Below are 16,518 nucleotides of genomic sequence, written 5' to 3' on the forward strand. Positions count from 1 at the left end.
ATCTGAACAAGATAAACAAATGTTCAACTTTCATAGTTTAACTTACCTTTAATTTAGAGCTTGGATTTAACATAATATATTTGTTCTGACCCAAGATATTTTCAGTCCAAGAGGCAAGCCAAGACACAGAACGATCATGGCGTACTTCTTTCCATTTGTGTCCATCTGGTGGCTGAGGTACAGGTGCATCACTATAAAATAAATATCTCATATGATTACAAATGTGTTTCTTTTTAAATAGAAATAAGTATATTTACTATTATATATTAATGTAATAATTAATAATTATATAATTAATAAGTATGTTACTTACACTATTAAATAAATTGAAGATACCAAGAAATTATATACTTAGTTTGATCCTTTATCCAGGTGTAAGAAAACAAAGTGTGTGCCTGAAGCATTTTCAGGACTAGGGCAACTAGTGGTAAAGGTGGTATATGACTGCACATCACTTGCCTTAGTGCCAAAGTACATCTCGTGCTATGCATTATGGGAAAGTCACTACCCAGACCAGTTTTGACCTTTATTTTCTCATTAGTGGGAGCCAGACCCAGAGGTGATACTAAGATTGAAGTAATGCAGAAGTCATATTTTTTCATATACGAGTTGCCAAAAGGACCTTTTGGCAACTCGCACAAGTTGGCTGATAGGGGATATAACAACAACATTTAAGTTACTTAAAGGATTTTATAGAATTAATACAAAGGAAATATTTCAGGTCAGAGAGGGCAGAATAAGAAATCATCCCTGGTAGTGGGGTTAGAGTGGTTAGCAAAGGTGTGAGGACCAGATATTTTGTTTGGAAAGTGGTGAACGAATTCAATGGGTTGCCTGAGTCAGTTGTGAGCGCTTTATCTGTTAATTTTTTCAAGAAGAGGTACAATAGATACTATGTGATGGTTTGAGTTTCCTATGATGAGTTTTAGGACTCCGTGAAGGTGCCCATGCAATAATAACAAATTGAGGCCTATTTTATCCATCCACCTTGGTTTAGCAAAGTATAATGCAGCTTAAGATGCATTTTTCAGTACTAGAGATTATAGCAAAAGCAAACAACACTTTGGATTAAGTTAATTATATTATATTATATACTGCAAATGCAATTAATTATATTAATTGCATTTGCAGTATCTTCACAAGAATTGCCTCGCTATGAAGTTATGAAGTTAACTCGCTATGAAGTTAACTGCCACTGTATACAAGTAGCATAGTAATGAAGATACTTCCTACATAAACATTTGTTTGCTTACATTTGGGTATAGGAATAAAACAAAAATATAATTTGTCTATTATAATTTACTTGATTACAAAGTGGGAAAAAAAAAAAAAATCTATAATACTTTGGGATTTACTAACCAAACTAATCTCGCTTACATACGCTGCTTGGAAAGAAGCCAGTGGACATCATAGGTCCATCATGCTACGTAACGAGTGATGAGTTTGTAGCCAGTATAAATTAATTAAAAATTATAAATAGAGGAATACAATGCTCCCAAGTGAGTACAACTGTGTCTGAGTGAAACGGCTGTAAGAAGGAACTGATGGAGTTTGAAAGAGGCATTGTCACAGGATGCCATCTGTACAGCAAATTGTTGAAAAATTGGGCCATTCCAGATCAACAATCAGTGATACCATATTGAGATGAAAGTATAGGGAGTCAACTGGAAGTGCTACCACAGTGGATGACCCACCACACTCACTGAATGCGACTGTTGGGTGCTACGAAGGATAATATGTAAAAACTGCCATTTGTTGGCTGACAAATTGAAGTCGATTTCCAAGCATCAACTGAAACATGAATCTGTACAAAAACATTCAGAACCGAAACTCACAACATGAGTTTTCATGGTAGGATCATAATTTCAGAGGTGATAGTGTAATGGTGTGGCCCTTTTTTCATGTGGCCTCTGACCTCTGTGGTGCCACAACCATTGAACTCTCAACATTCTGGACAATGCCATGATTCCTATTTTGTGGCATTTCTATGGAACTCACCATTGTCTTTTTCAGCAAGACAATGCACTGTGTCATAAGGCTGCTGTAACTGCGTGGTTTATGAACATGAATGTCACCACACTTGACTGGCTTCCACAAGGCTCCGATCTCAATCATATGGGATGAACTGGAATGTTAGGTGAGTTCAAGAGACACCCCCCCCACAACAGTCCAGGACCTCATTACATGCCTACAGGCAGAATGGGTCAAAATTCCCATTGATCGCTATTGTGTGCATGTGGAAAGTATGCTCTGCAGAATTGCTGCAGTCATCACAGTGAAAGGAGGTCGTACATCGTATTAAGGTAGGTGACATGACTCTTTGTTCCTCACACTATGGTGTCCATTGACTTCTTTCCAAGAAGAGTACATACATACATACATATATGCACATCAGGAGACTAATTAGCTTGTAGAGAGAGAGAGAGAGAGAGAGAGAGAGAGAGAAAAAAGAAACGTAAATGCACACCTGCTAATGTTTATTATTACATCTTCTGGTTGAATCCTCCTTTTTATCAATCCCATTTTAGGATGATTACCACGTCCTTGAAAGAGACCTGGAGGTTCAATTTTAAAATTACCTATCTTCTGTCTGTGGCCATCAACAATACAATATCCATAGATATTCTGGATTTCCTCATTTTTCTTCTTTATTTCCTAAAATAAAGCAATGAAAACAATAAACAGCAAGCACTAAAAATTCTGGAATAATGCCCTTAAGAACTAAATCACTCATTTAAATCGTTAAAGGACCTGAAACACATTCCTGTTGCTACCCTTTTAGAGGCTCTATGCCTCACAGTAGTGAGCTAAGTTGGTAGGAAACAACTTCATCTCCTGATTATGAGGAAGAGTTACTCCCTCTTTCTCAACAGAAGGCATTGAGGTGTCACTTCAGATTTCAAAACTAAGAATTTGATTACAAGAACAATTTAATAACGAAACAGTAATTGTACATATTAAACGATGCTAGCTTTCTATAAGATTTAAGTAATTCAGAAAATGGTGAATTTTAATCACAAGCAAAAAATCTTTTAAGCATTTAGACACATTAGAATTTTTTTTTTTTTTTTTTTTTGGTATTAAGCCACAAAGATGTGAAACAAACTTTATTTTGACCAGTTACACGAAATACTTTGTTTCACTTCATCAGGAAATAACATGAATAAACTAAAAAGTTAGAAAGCAAGTAATAACAGTCAATATCTCTAGTGAAAAATATTTGAAAAGGTTTAAACAATGGAAAGCATGCATTTGCTATTACGCTGGTTCATGAGTTGTTGCATACTACTGGTAGATGTTAGTGTATTGTGATGGTTTAAGGAAGATGAGACTAGATGTAAAATCATCCCTTGCTTTTTTCTACACTGCAGAGGATGCATCATTTCAGCTGATTCTTTGAACACTCTTCAGTAAAAAGGATAATCTGTGTGGAGCATTTCAGTTTGTTACCTTTCTGCTTGATGTTTTGTTTCTGTTGTATATGCTGCCAGACCTGATTTGCACTTTCTTTTATTCTCAACATCCTTGAAGTGTTGCGATTGGCATATCTCACTAGATCTGCCAATCTGTTCTGTGTAGTATAGACCACAATTGTAACTGATCTTGTAGATAAACTTTTTTAAGTGGCAGATGTGGAAGTTTAGGAGAAATCAGGTAATTAGAGATTTTGTTGATTGGATAGAAGGCAACTAAGTTTTGTTGGCAAAACAATCTTGCTGTTTCATCTGTGAGTGACTGTATATATAGGCAAATCACTGCTCCTTTATATATATATATTTTTGTGCTGTTGTTGTTCTGATTGTTTTAGAGGTTGAAATGGACTTTTTTTTTTTTGACTCATGTTTGGGTGAGACCAATTGTTGATGGAAGATATTCTCCAACTTCTTTACTATCAAAAGAACATCCAGCAAACCTACTGAATACCCGAAATCAGGCAAATATTCTCTTATGTAAAGAACACCATACACTTCAATGACATAACAGTGGCTCCTACTGACATAATTGCAAGCCTGGACATGGTAAATCTTTTCAGCAAGAATAGAAACCATATAAATACTTCAAGACATCTTCCCAACAGACACAGTGAACCTCTTTAAACACTGTATCAACAGTACATTCTTCAAATTTGAATTTTTTTTTCCCCTTTTAACAAAACAAAGGTCTAGCAACAGGCTCTTTCCTTACTCCTATGTTAACTGACCTATTCATGGAGTGGTCTGAAAAAATAGCTCTCCAACATCAAGTAAACACACTAAAAATTTGGCAGGATATATTGACGATATTGTTATCATCTGGCCCAGTACTCTTACCCAATTAGAAGATTGTCAACTTCCCGAACAATGTTCATCCTTGAATTAAATTTACTGCTGAATTAGAAAGAAACAGGGCTTTACTAATTTCTTTCTAATTTTTTTTTATGGATACACTAGTTGAGATATCAGAACAAAACACTCAACTTATCAGTTACAGGAAACCAATTAAAAAACAGGCTGTTACCTACATGCAACTTCTCATCACTACCAAAAGCAAAAAATAGGCATCCTCAGTTCCTTAAGCAATAGAGCCTACAGAATTTCAACCAACAAGAAGAAACCAAAAGCTACAGTATCTTAATTCTTTCCTTCCAAAAAATGGCTAAAATAGAACATTAGTCAAAAAAATTGTATTTCAAACTATAAAACAATCAGAGCAACAAAAAACCAAGAATAAGGAGAAGTGATTAAGATCTTATAAAGGAGAAGTGATTTTCCCATATATACAATCGACTACATATAAAATATCAAGATTACAGATATTATTTCTGGGAAAACTCCCATGTTACTCCTCTTAAACTATTACATTTACAGCTATTTTGCCTGCTTCTGTTTAGGAGTGCCCCTGTTTAAATGTCATTGGCTTTTTACTCACAGATTCTTAGGGCATTGTAGATGTATATTTACCAATAAATATATGTAGCATAAAGGAAGAGAAATTTGCACATACCTTTTTCTGGGTGCTGTGGCTTTTCTTCTTTCAGCGATGTCCAAACTACTGTGTGTGTGTGCGTGTGTGTGTGTGGGGGGGGATATTAGGCAATGTGGGAGAATTAAAATAGAAATGGAAAAAAAAACAGTTTTTTTTTGAATAATATATATTATAAGGGATGGGCGGAACATTTTTTTACATTTATATAGGGTGGGAAAGGGTGAAAGGGGTTGAAAACAGCAACCGATTTTTAAAAGGGGGGGTTGACGGGGTGTGCTCCATTTCGACTATTCTTGGTCGTCGTCTGAACACATGGAGGGAGTGGATGCTATGTCAAGTCGGGTCGGTGCTTCTGCTTTTGAAGTGTTTGTGTTATCGCCTATTGGTCGGGGTTGTGACCTCAATTTTATGTTGTGAAGCTTCCAAACCTCAGCGATTATGTAGGGCCTGTGTACGTTGATAGAGTTCGCGTCACATTTTATGGCTATTGTTTCTGATATTCTAAGCACTGTTTCATTGTCTTGTCTGTTTACTATGATGGCCTTGTCGATCTGCGGGGTATGTTTTTGTTCAAGGGCGTGAACAGCTATTTCCGTTTTTCCTGTGCTTTGTATTCGATTTTTCTTTTTGATGTTGCGTTTTTTAGTGTTTAAATGTTCTGGAATAGGGATATTACAACCGTGGAAGGGTTCTTGTAGTCTGTGATATCACCTGCACAGGTTCCACCATCAGGTCTTTATGGGCAAGACTACAAGAACACTTCTGCGATTGTAACATCCCTATTCCAGAACATTTAAACACTAAAAAAACGCAACATCAAAAAGAAAAATCGAATACAAAGCACAGGAAAAACGGAAATAGCTGTTCATGCCCTTGAACAAAAACATACCCCGCAGATCGACAAGGCCATCATAGTAAACAGACAAGACAATGAAACAGTGCTTAGAATATCAGAAACAATAGCCATAAAATGTGACGTGAACTCTATCAACATACACAGGCCCTACATAATCTCCGAGGTTTGGAAGCTTCACAACACAAAATTGAGGTCACAACCCCAACCAATAGGCGATAACACAAACACTTCAAAAGCAGAAGCACCTACCCGGCCTGACATAGCATCCACTTCCTCCATGTGTTCAGATGATGACCAAGAATAGTCGAAACGGACTGCACCCTGTCAACCCCCCCTTACCCCCTTCTAAAAATCAGTTGCTGTTTTCTACCCCTTTCACCCTTTCCCACCATATATAAATATAAAAAAATGTTCCGCCCATCCCTTATAATATATATGTGTATATATATTATTAAAAAAAAAACGTTTTTTTTTTTCCATTTCTATTTTAATTCTCCCACATTGCCTAATACCCTCCCCCCAACACACGCACACAGTAGTTTGGACATCGCTGAAAGAAGAAAAGCCACAGCACTCAGAAAAAGATATGTGCAAATTTCTCTTCCTTTATGCTACATATATTTATTGGTAAATATACATCTACAATGCCCTAAGAATCTGTGAGTAAAAAGCCAATGACATTTAAACAGGGGCACTCCTAAACAGAAGCAGGCAAAATAGCTGTAAATATAATAATATCAAGATTACTCTGCCAACAAAACTTAAAAGTTGCTTTCTACCCAATCAACAAAATCTCTAATTGCCTAAATTCTCCTAAATCTCCATATCTGCCACTTAAAAAAAGCTGGAGTGTACAAGATCAATTGCAAATGTGGTCTACACTACATAGGACAAATTTGGTGAGATATACTGATTGGAACATTTCAAGGATGTTGAGAATAATATTATTATTATTATTATTATTCCTGATACCTCCAAGGAGTCCGAAGACTCATCGTGGGAGGACATCTACAATTCTCTTTACACCTAACCTCTACTACGAATCATCTCCATCAACGCCATCTACCGCCCACTTCCAACACCACCACATCTAGTAATTTTTGTCTGTAAATTGCGTGTAGAAAATATAAATCAGGGATGGTAGCACATGCAACAGGAACAAAACATCAAGTAGAATGGCATGATGCATTGTGCCCATGGTGGTTCTACTAACTTCTTTTCAAGCAGTGTATATACAATGACAAGTTATATTACATTTCGAACAGTATGCCAAAGTAACAATAATAATTTGATCAACTCTTATTGTACTGGCCTGACCTCTAGCAGAAAAAAAACAGATCAAAGCTATATCCTATTTATAACATTGTCAAAGACCAAATATATTATTGATACTTTTAATAGTCACCAGTATTGCTGTATTAAAAGTATCAATAATAAATTTGGTCCATAATTTAACATCAGTGTTAAGGCTAAGCTCCTGGATTAAGAGTCCTAATTATTATTATTAAGAGAGCCTCCAGGAAGTCAGGGACTCATCGAGGGAGGCTACATACTACACACACCAGCTATTATACTTATTTTTGAATTTATTCATGCTGCTTGCATTCACAACATCCAATGGCAATCCATTGCAATCGCACACACCACCCTATGAGAGAAAAATCTAGCCCTCGCCCCCTTCTCAGCTTCCAAGGATGCCCTCTTGTCCTTTCCAAACCCTCCATAAATTGAAAAATTCCATCAACTGAAATTCTGTATGCCCCTTTCAGAAATTTGTAAGTCTCAATCATATCACCCCCCTCTTTCTCCTGTTTGCTAGTGTCTGCAGTCTACAAATTCTCAATCTGTCTTCATAATCAGTATTCCGTAATCCTGATATCATTTTTAACACTCTCCTTTATGCTCTCTCAGTACATCAGAACCACAATGGAAACCAGGAGACATGACCTGTGCACAACAGTCTAAGTGAGGTCTTATCAATGCCTGGTAAAGAAGCAAAACGACATTCTTATTTTTACACGTGAATGTTCGTTTCAGCATTGCAATTATCTTTTGAGTTATATTTGCAATTTTTGCTACATGACCCCCTGAACTTCAACCTCCTATCTACTAACATTCCAAGATCCCTAGCCTCATCAGTTTCTTCAGGCATAATCAGACAAAATATAATACGACATTAGATATCTAATCACACCGAAGTGCATGACTTTATATTTACTGACATTGAACCGACATCCATTTTCCCATGCCCACAATTCCAACCTATTCAAATCATTCTGCAAGTCCTGCACATCAGCAGCATTCTTGATTACCCTATCTACCTATCTTTGCATCATCTGCAAATAGCTGAATGTCACTTGTCAAATCCTTCACAATGTATAGATTGAATAAATAACAGCGGACCAAGCACTGATCCTTGAGGTACACCACTAGTTACTTTAAATCTTGCAGACTCACATCCCCCATATATCACTTTTTGATATCTGTTAGCAACCATTCTTTTATCCATGCTAATATTCTATAACCCAAACCCATATTCTCCAATTTATGCAACAGTCTACCATGCTGTATTCTGTCAAAAGCCTTAGCAAAATCCAAAAGTATCATGGTATATCCATTCCCTTTGTCTAGTTCAATGGTAACATTGTTATAGAATGTGAGCAAGTTGCTGAAACATGACCTTCTCTTAGTAAACCCATGTTGCTCATTGCAAAGTAGAGATTAACTGTCAATCCATTTCTGAATGTGAGCCTTAACCAATTTTTCCAAAATCTTCACCACCACTCCTGAGATACTAACTGGTTGACAGTTGGATACATCAGTCTTTGCACCACCCATATGCAATGGAATTACCATACATTCTTTCCATTCCTGAGGAATCTTCCCTGTTCTGAGACTCATTAAATAGCCTGTTCAACAGAAGTCAGTTCAGCTGAACACTCTTTTAGCACACATGCTGATATCCCATCAATCTCTATTGCTGAGCCTGTAATACCTCCTCTTCATACAGCTGAGTTTCTTCATTCAGTGAAGAGGTAGCAGTGAGTTCAATGTTGCATACACCAGGTTAATAGCTTTCAACAAAATGGGAACTTATTAGCTTAACAACCTCTTCTGCATCTGTAACCCTCATGCCATCTGCATTTAGAAGATTTACTCTTTTATATTCATTCTTTCTTTTACATGCAGCATATCGATAGAATTCTTGTTGGTTGTCATTTGCATGCAGAGCCAGCTTCTTTTCATACTCACTTTGCTTTCCGTACAACAGTTGTGACTATTCTAGCCTGAACATCATTACGAAAATTATAATTTTCGTAATGCACATCATCCTTATGCACTCAAGTATTCCTCCTCCATCATCCTTTTCTAACGAATCTCTTGCTTAATGAGATTACACATTCATTTGACTCCTACCCTATTTATTCTTCGAACTTTCAGGACACACTCTGATATCGCATCATTTAAGTATTGTTTGAATGCTTCCCATGCACTGTCAATATTCTTCCCACCCATCAACCGATCCCATTCCACTGAATTCAGTATAGTCCTCAGTTGGTCATAATTTCCTGCTTTGTAGTTCAGCATTTAACCTTTTCTGATTGGAACATTCATAAACTTACTTAATTCCCAAGTGAGTACCGCATGATCATGGTCAAAAACTGGAGGCAGAATAGCTAAATCTTTAACCCTCTGACACTATTATCAAATCTAATGCTCTTTGACCTTGAGTTCCTCCTATCACATGCTGCTTGAGGAAGATGTCCAACAACAGCTCAATAAATGCATTTTCATTCTTCTTATAAGATTCTACTGCTACCTAATCAATATTTGGATAATTAATCTCCATTATGATTACTCTTTTCGTGCTCATCTTGTCTATTTGGTGATGCATTTCTTCATCACTAGCAACCGATCCACCAGGATCAGTTGCTAGTGATGAAGAAATGTTCTTGATAATTGATATTGTTAGATTCCACCTCACATCAAATGGCTTCAAACTAACTGCCACATGAAATAATGTTAGTAGTACTATAATCATAGGTCTCAATTCTAACTGGATTCAAGTCATCCGAAATCATTAGCAGAATCCCCCCCCCCACACACACATACTCTCCTATAACTCTATATCCTTCCTAAAAATACTGTGTCCTTTACACTAGATACCAGTTAGCATATCTGATTCTGATAGCCAGGTACTCACTAATGCCTATGATCCAAGGTCCCAACGTGTACAGATATAATAATCTACCTGCATGTTCTTTTGTATATATACTCGTGTCTGCAGTCTGCATGACACAGTTGGACAACTTGCATATCTCTATTTTTCTTTAGTGCCTTATACATATAGACATCTTTATTATTATTGTTATGGGCAACTCCAAGGAGTCGACAAACTCATCGAGGCAGGCCCTAACATTATATCAAGAACAACTATTCGACATTGACACAGTATCTATCATACCTTGCCTTGAACTCATTCACGGTCGTAGCACCCACAACAGACTCTGGAAGCTTATTCCACTCATTCACCACTCTCCAAGTAAAAAACATAGCTCTAACTCCTTTGTCAACCATGCTCTTGCATGGCCTTTAGTCCTCCCACCACCAGTCATAATTTCAAAAATATCTTCTGGATCAATCTTATAGAAACCCTTCAGTAATTTCATTGTCTCAATCATATCACCCCTCCTTCGCCTATCATCCAATCTCTGCAACCCACAAATCTTCAACCGATTCTCATAAGGTTCATTCCACAGACCTTCTATCATCTTGGTCACTCGTCTCTGGATCCTCTCCACTCTCTCCACTTCCTCCCCATCACGAAGAAATTCTGGTGCCCATAACTGGGCACAGTAGTCCAGATGGGGTCTTATCAAGGCTCGATACAGAGGAACAACAACTTGTTTGTCTCTGCGTGTTAAAGTATTTTTCCGAAGCCAAGTGATTTGATGAGCTGATTTAGTCACTTTTGCAATGTACCCCCCTAAACTTCAATTCCCTATCCACCAACATTCCCAAATCCCTGGCCTCATCAATCTCCTGGAGTACGGTTCCACCAATGCGAGATACTGCTGTAATTCTTTTCACCCCAACGTGCATAATCTTACACTTTGCCACATTAAATTGACATCCATTTTTCCTAGCCCAGTCCTCCAAACTATCCAAATCATCCTGTAAAATTTTGACATCCTGTGCACTCACAATTGCTCTACCCAACTTTGCATCATCAGCAAACAAGTGAACACTTCCTCTCAGATCCTTTCCAATATCATTGATGAACAAATTGAAAAGCAGTGGTCCAAGAACAGAGCCCTGTGGCACTCAACTAGTCACAAGACGTCTTTTAGACTCCACTCATGAATAAACCACTCTTTGATATCTCTCCTTCAACCACCCTCTTATCCATCTCACCAACCCTATATCTATACCCATCTGCTCCAGTTTACTGATTAGGGTTCCATGTGGTATCCTATCAAAGGCCTTGGCAAGGTCCAGTAGTATCACTGTAAACCCATTATCTCTATCCAGTTCAGCCGTCACTGTGTTATAAAACGTGAGCAAGTTACTGAGCCATGATCTACCCTTCACAAAACCATTTTGTCTCCCATACAATATCCCATTTTCATCTATCCAATCCTGTATTCTTTCCTTGACTAATTTCTCTAAGACCTTGACAACGATTCCTGAAATGCTAATCGGTCGGTAATTTACAACACCAGTCTTGGAACCACCTTTATGCAGTGGAACTATTTTCCCCTCTTTCCACCCCCTCGGGACTAATCCAGACCTGAGACTCAAATTAAACAAAATGGTCAAGGGAACTGAAAATTCTTCAGCTGCTTCTTGTATGACACAAGCTGGTATACCATCCAATCCCACAGATGTATTGATATTGAGGTTATGCAATAGACTACTCACCTCCACTTCGTTCACCACAATTCCAGTATAATCTACTGGTTTATTCGTTTCTGCAATGTCACCACCTGGATGATATATACTTGCAAAGTGCTCACTCAGTAACTCAACTATATCAACTGATTCAGTTACCTCCCTACCATCGGCATTCTTTAAAATCATTCTGCCATGTACATTTTTTCTTTTACTTGCTGCATATCTAAAAAAACTGTTTAGGATTCTCTTTAGCCTGCATGGCCAATGTTCTTTCGCAATCCTTTTTTTGCTTTTCTTGCCACACTTGTTACCCTTCTGGCCTATGCTTTATACGGTTCATGTGCCTGCCGGTCACCTTTCTCCTTAAATTCTCTCTATAGTTGTTTCTTTTTTTGTAGCTCAAGCTTAATGGTGTTATTCATCCATTTAACCCCTACTTGATTTATTATTTGGATTCTAGGTATACAGTCAGCCATTGCTTCATGCAAACACTTCTTAACTGCCTCCCATGCACTATCAACTTCTAGTCCTTGCAGTTGTACATGCCATGGCACTGAACCAATCAAACTCCTAAGCTTGTCATACTTTCCAGCCGATAATTCCACATGTACCCTGTCTTAATTGAAAATTTCACACCTTTAGCCACCTCCCAAGTCAAGACCCTATGATCACTCTCACCAATTGGTGACAATGTGGTCATATTTGTTAAAGACAAATCCTCAGATGTAATTACTAGGTCAAGCACTGTCTGACCGCTGGTATTTTCCATTACATGCTGCCGCAGATAGTTATCCCTTAATAACCGCATAAAATCCAATTCCTTCCTCCCATGTGTCCTCTTCTCACTCCAATCAATGCGACCATAGTTGAAATCTCCCATAATAACCACCCTTCTTCCACTCATTTCTTCTATTTGCTTGTGCCTACTGTCACCACCATCTTTTTCCATCACCTGTCTATAGCAGCACCCAATTGTATATTTAGTTCTGTCAGCCACAATCTCACACCAAATGGCCTCAAATGTGCTCTTTTCTCTATCCTGCAATTCAGCTTGTATTCACCTTGGCTGTAGCTCATCAGCTATCATCAACAATACTCCTCCCCCCATTTTATTCTCCCTGTCATTCCTGAACACACTATACCCATCACATTCAATCCCACTAGCTATATCATCTACAATCAGCCATGATTCACTAATACCAATAACCTGTGGTCTGGAAGTGCCAATCATGGCCAAAAACTCTTCCTTCTTGTTCCTAATACTCCTAGTGTTAGTGTACATGAATTTAAGACCCCCATTAGCCCCAACCCTACCTTGATTCCTTATATTAACTATCCCACTCTGATTTGTTGTCCTTATTCGCTCGGGCATATTATATTCATTCATACATTCAACTGCCTCCCTAAGGACTGTATATCTACCCCCCCCCCTCCCTTAATAAATCTAGTTTCCCTGAATTTGCACATCCATTACATTCAGCAACACTTTCTCAAGTCTCCTTACACCGTAACCATTCAAATGCAAGCCATCCATCTTATATAGATCCCTTCGCCCATCTAACTCACTCCACACATCCACAAATTCCACACCACTCGTCATACATAACCCACGCATAAAGTCATTTGCAATTATGGCCCTCCTTTTAAACATTTCACTGTCATACCGTGGCAAAAGACTAATCATTCTAACTCACTCACTCTTTTCTTTTGCTACTTCAAACAATTCATTCAGGTCTTCTATCATTTCCATATTATCTCCTTTCAAATCATTCGTACCTGCCACAACAATCATTTCTTTCACCCTTTCCTTTTGATCTCTAATAGACTCAGTTACATCCTTTATGGTTGCACCAGGTTGGTACGATTTTGTCAAATCCTCTACTAACACACCTCGTACTAACGAGTCTCCATACAGCACTCTATCCTTCATTTTATTCACGTTCACACTCATACGGCTATTTTTCCTGTCATACTTTTTATTACTGGTTGGTTCATTCAGTCGACTTTTGCTCATACGCTCTAGCTGCTGTTTTGCCCTTTGTATCGCACCATTCAACAACGCGATCTCACTCATTGCATCTATCTCATCTTTTTTATTCTCTGTAAAACCATTAATACTATCATTCACACTTTCTACATTCACACTCTCACAATTCTCTGGTACAACCTCGCCGTTTCTTGTCATATCCCTATTTTCTTCATTCTGAAGTTTGACAAAAATATCATACTCACAATCCGAAATACACTTCAATTCCTCATTCTCCCTACATTTTCTACACACATTCACTCCTTTATTATCATCTAACCACACTCTGACCGCACTCCGCAAAGCGTACATTTCGCAGATAGTACACTGAATCATCTCCTTTACATTACTGTTCTTGAAAGAAGATGGCGAACCATCATTACTGGCCGCCATTTTCCTTCGTACTGGAGCCATACTTACTAGTAACGTATTTTATCAAATTATAAATTATAAACACCAAAAACACACAAACAGATGCACTAAGATATGCAATGCAAACAAAATTATGCAATATTAAAGTAAATTTATCAACGATAACTGAAAATAATGCTTATCTTATCTGGAGCTTTCACGAACACTACACACTACGATCCCTCTAATCCCTCGACTTCCCAACATAGATTATGTTATAAAACACTTTAGTACACTAACTACACTAATAAAACTACAATAATATACTAAAATTACACAATTAAATCTAACAAAATATTAATAAATCAACAAAAATCACAAATCTTTCAGGAGCTCTCCGACAGTACGTCCTTTCACCAGCTAGCCTCGACACCCTTTGCACATGTTTGATGGTCGGAACTCGATGAACACAAAGTTGAAATTGTTCTCTCCTTGTCAACATTTCCATGACAAAGCCCATTCCTATTGTTAACACAATTATATAACATTGTCACTCTTACACTCACATTCTCACATTCCTCCCTTTATAATTTAGCTTCCCTGACTCTCTGTGTTAGGTCTCATACCAGTTATTAGTTTTTCTAGACTCCTGATACCAAACGCATTCAGGTGTAGACCATCCCTCTTATATAAATCCAATCCTCCCTCAAACTCACTCCACACATCCAAAAACTCAACATCCATTCCATCCACACAGCCTACACATTAAACTGTTTGCCATCATAGTCCTTCTTCTTAATTCATTTTTATCGTATCAAGGTAAACTACTGACAATTCTCACTCTTCACTTACCTCTCCCAACAACCCTTTCATGTCCTCTCTCATACTGAACTTATTGCTAGCTAAGTCATTAGTACCTACTGCAATTATTATCTTATTTACTTTTCTTTTCTGTTTTTGAACTGCTTACTTTGTATTCTTAATTTTCGCTCCGGGAAAACTCGAAGTTATAACTCGCTCATCAATAGCATGTTTTATTATAGAGGCACAATACCAAATAACTTTTCTTTTCACTAACAACGTCACTTACCTGATTTCCGCTACTTCCTGACTTACCTGTTTCCTTGCTTTGTTCTTTCTTATTTTGCTGCTTAATTTTCATTTTCTCCTCATTCATTTAAATGAATCTCGACTTTTTGTAATATGCATGTTGTTTCTCTGATGATCTGCTTTAAGTTTGCTATTTTGAAGGTTAATTCATTTCATTAACCTCCTCCACAACTCCAATAACCTTGTTATTGGAGTTGTGAGGGCTAACCTTGTTATTGGAGTTGTGAGGGCTAGCCTTCTTATTCAAGCCTGCAGTGCTCTTTTTATCATTACTTTTCTTGTGCATTTTTGGCATCATTTTAAACGTATACTTATTGTTGAAATATCTTAACAAAAATATGTTATAAAATACTAAATCTACTCTATAATATAAAATGATAAGCTTTTTTTGTAACATTTTTGTGTCACGTTTTTTGTCAAGTTATTTGAAATGTTTTGAAACTGTGTGTCGAGTCATCAGAATTCAAGGAGAACTGGCCTACCAGTCCGCAACTCAGGGGGGGAGGCATAAGAGTCACGGGGAAGAGCCCCCTAGTATAATAAAACACTAATTTTCTAAGGAAAAGACAAAATAAAACAGAAAAAATCACCAATTTTACAGGAATGCTAAATTCAATGACCAACCACAATGTATCCTCGAACCAATCATTATAATTTAAAATGAACTCTTAAAACAAAGATTGTGGATAGAATATAGGCCATCTGTATTCTTTTGGGATTTTTAAATCATCATCATTATTATTTATATAAATACTCCATGGAGTCAAGACTAATCACAGGAGACCCACACTATCCATTAACACAATACCTATCATACATCTTAAACTTTTCCTTTGTGATGTTAATCTTATAAATTCCTTTAGTAACATATAAGTTTCTATCATATTATCTCTATCCTATCCACTCTCCTCTTCCTGTCAGCTAAACTGCAATCTATACACCTTTAACATATCCTCATAGGAAACATTTCACAGATCTGTCATGAGCTTGATCACTCGTCTGAATCATTTCCACCACTTCCCAATCCCTAAGAAACACAGGTGACCGAATCTGTGTGTGACACAGGTGACCAACTCTTGGTCATCTATGTAAGAGTTAGGAGAGTGATGCTAGCTTTATCTTTAGGTGTAGTAACAGTGATTGCATCTGGATGAGAGAGAGAGAGAGATTAAAAACATTGGATTGCCTTTGCAAGTGAGCAGAAGGCATAACTGCAATTTGAACAGGGGGGGGGGGCAAGTTTAGTGCTGTTTGCCCTTCAAAGTTAATCTGGATTTGTTAATGGCTGTTTTGCATTTGTTGTGTTCTTCAATGT

The 16,518-nt window shown here is 37.4% G+C and overlaps 1 protein-coding gene across 1 annotated transcript in view; it reads right to left on the reverse strand.

The window, feature by feature from the left end:
• Window positions 1–16,518, reverse strand: part of LOC150103256 (DNA topoisomerase I, mitochondrial-like) — a 364,529-nt gene that overhangs the window by 133,166 nt on the left and 214,845 nt on the right. Inside the window, exons 8-9 of the mRNA XM_090398605.1 lie at window positions 2,468–2,655; window positions 47–191 (exon numbers count right to left, since the gene is read on the reverse strand). Coding sequence (XP_090254731.1) covers window positions 47–191; window positions 2,468–2,655 — 333 coding nt within the window. The remainder of the gene's footprint in view (window positions 1–46; window positions 192–2,467; window positions 2,656–16,518) is intronic.

This window comes from Typopeltis vanoorti, chromosome 9, assembly GCF_054136105.1.
Source record: "Typopeltis vanoorti isolate ZY-2024b chromosome 9, IOZ_Tvanoo_1.0, whole genome shotgun sequence".
In the NCBI taxonomy this organism is placed as follows: Eukaryota; Metazoa; Arthropoda; class Arachnida; order Uropygi; family Thelyphonidae; genus Typopeltis; species Typopeltis vanoorti.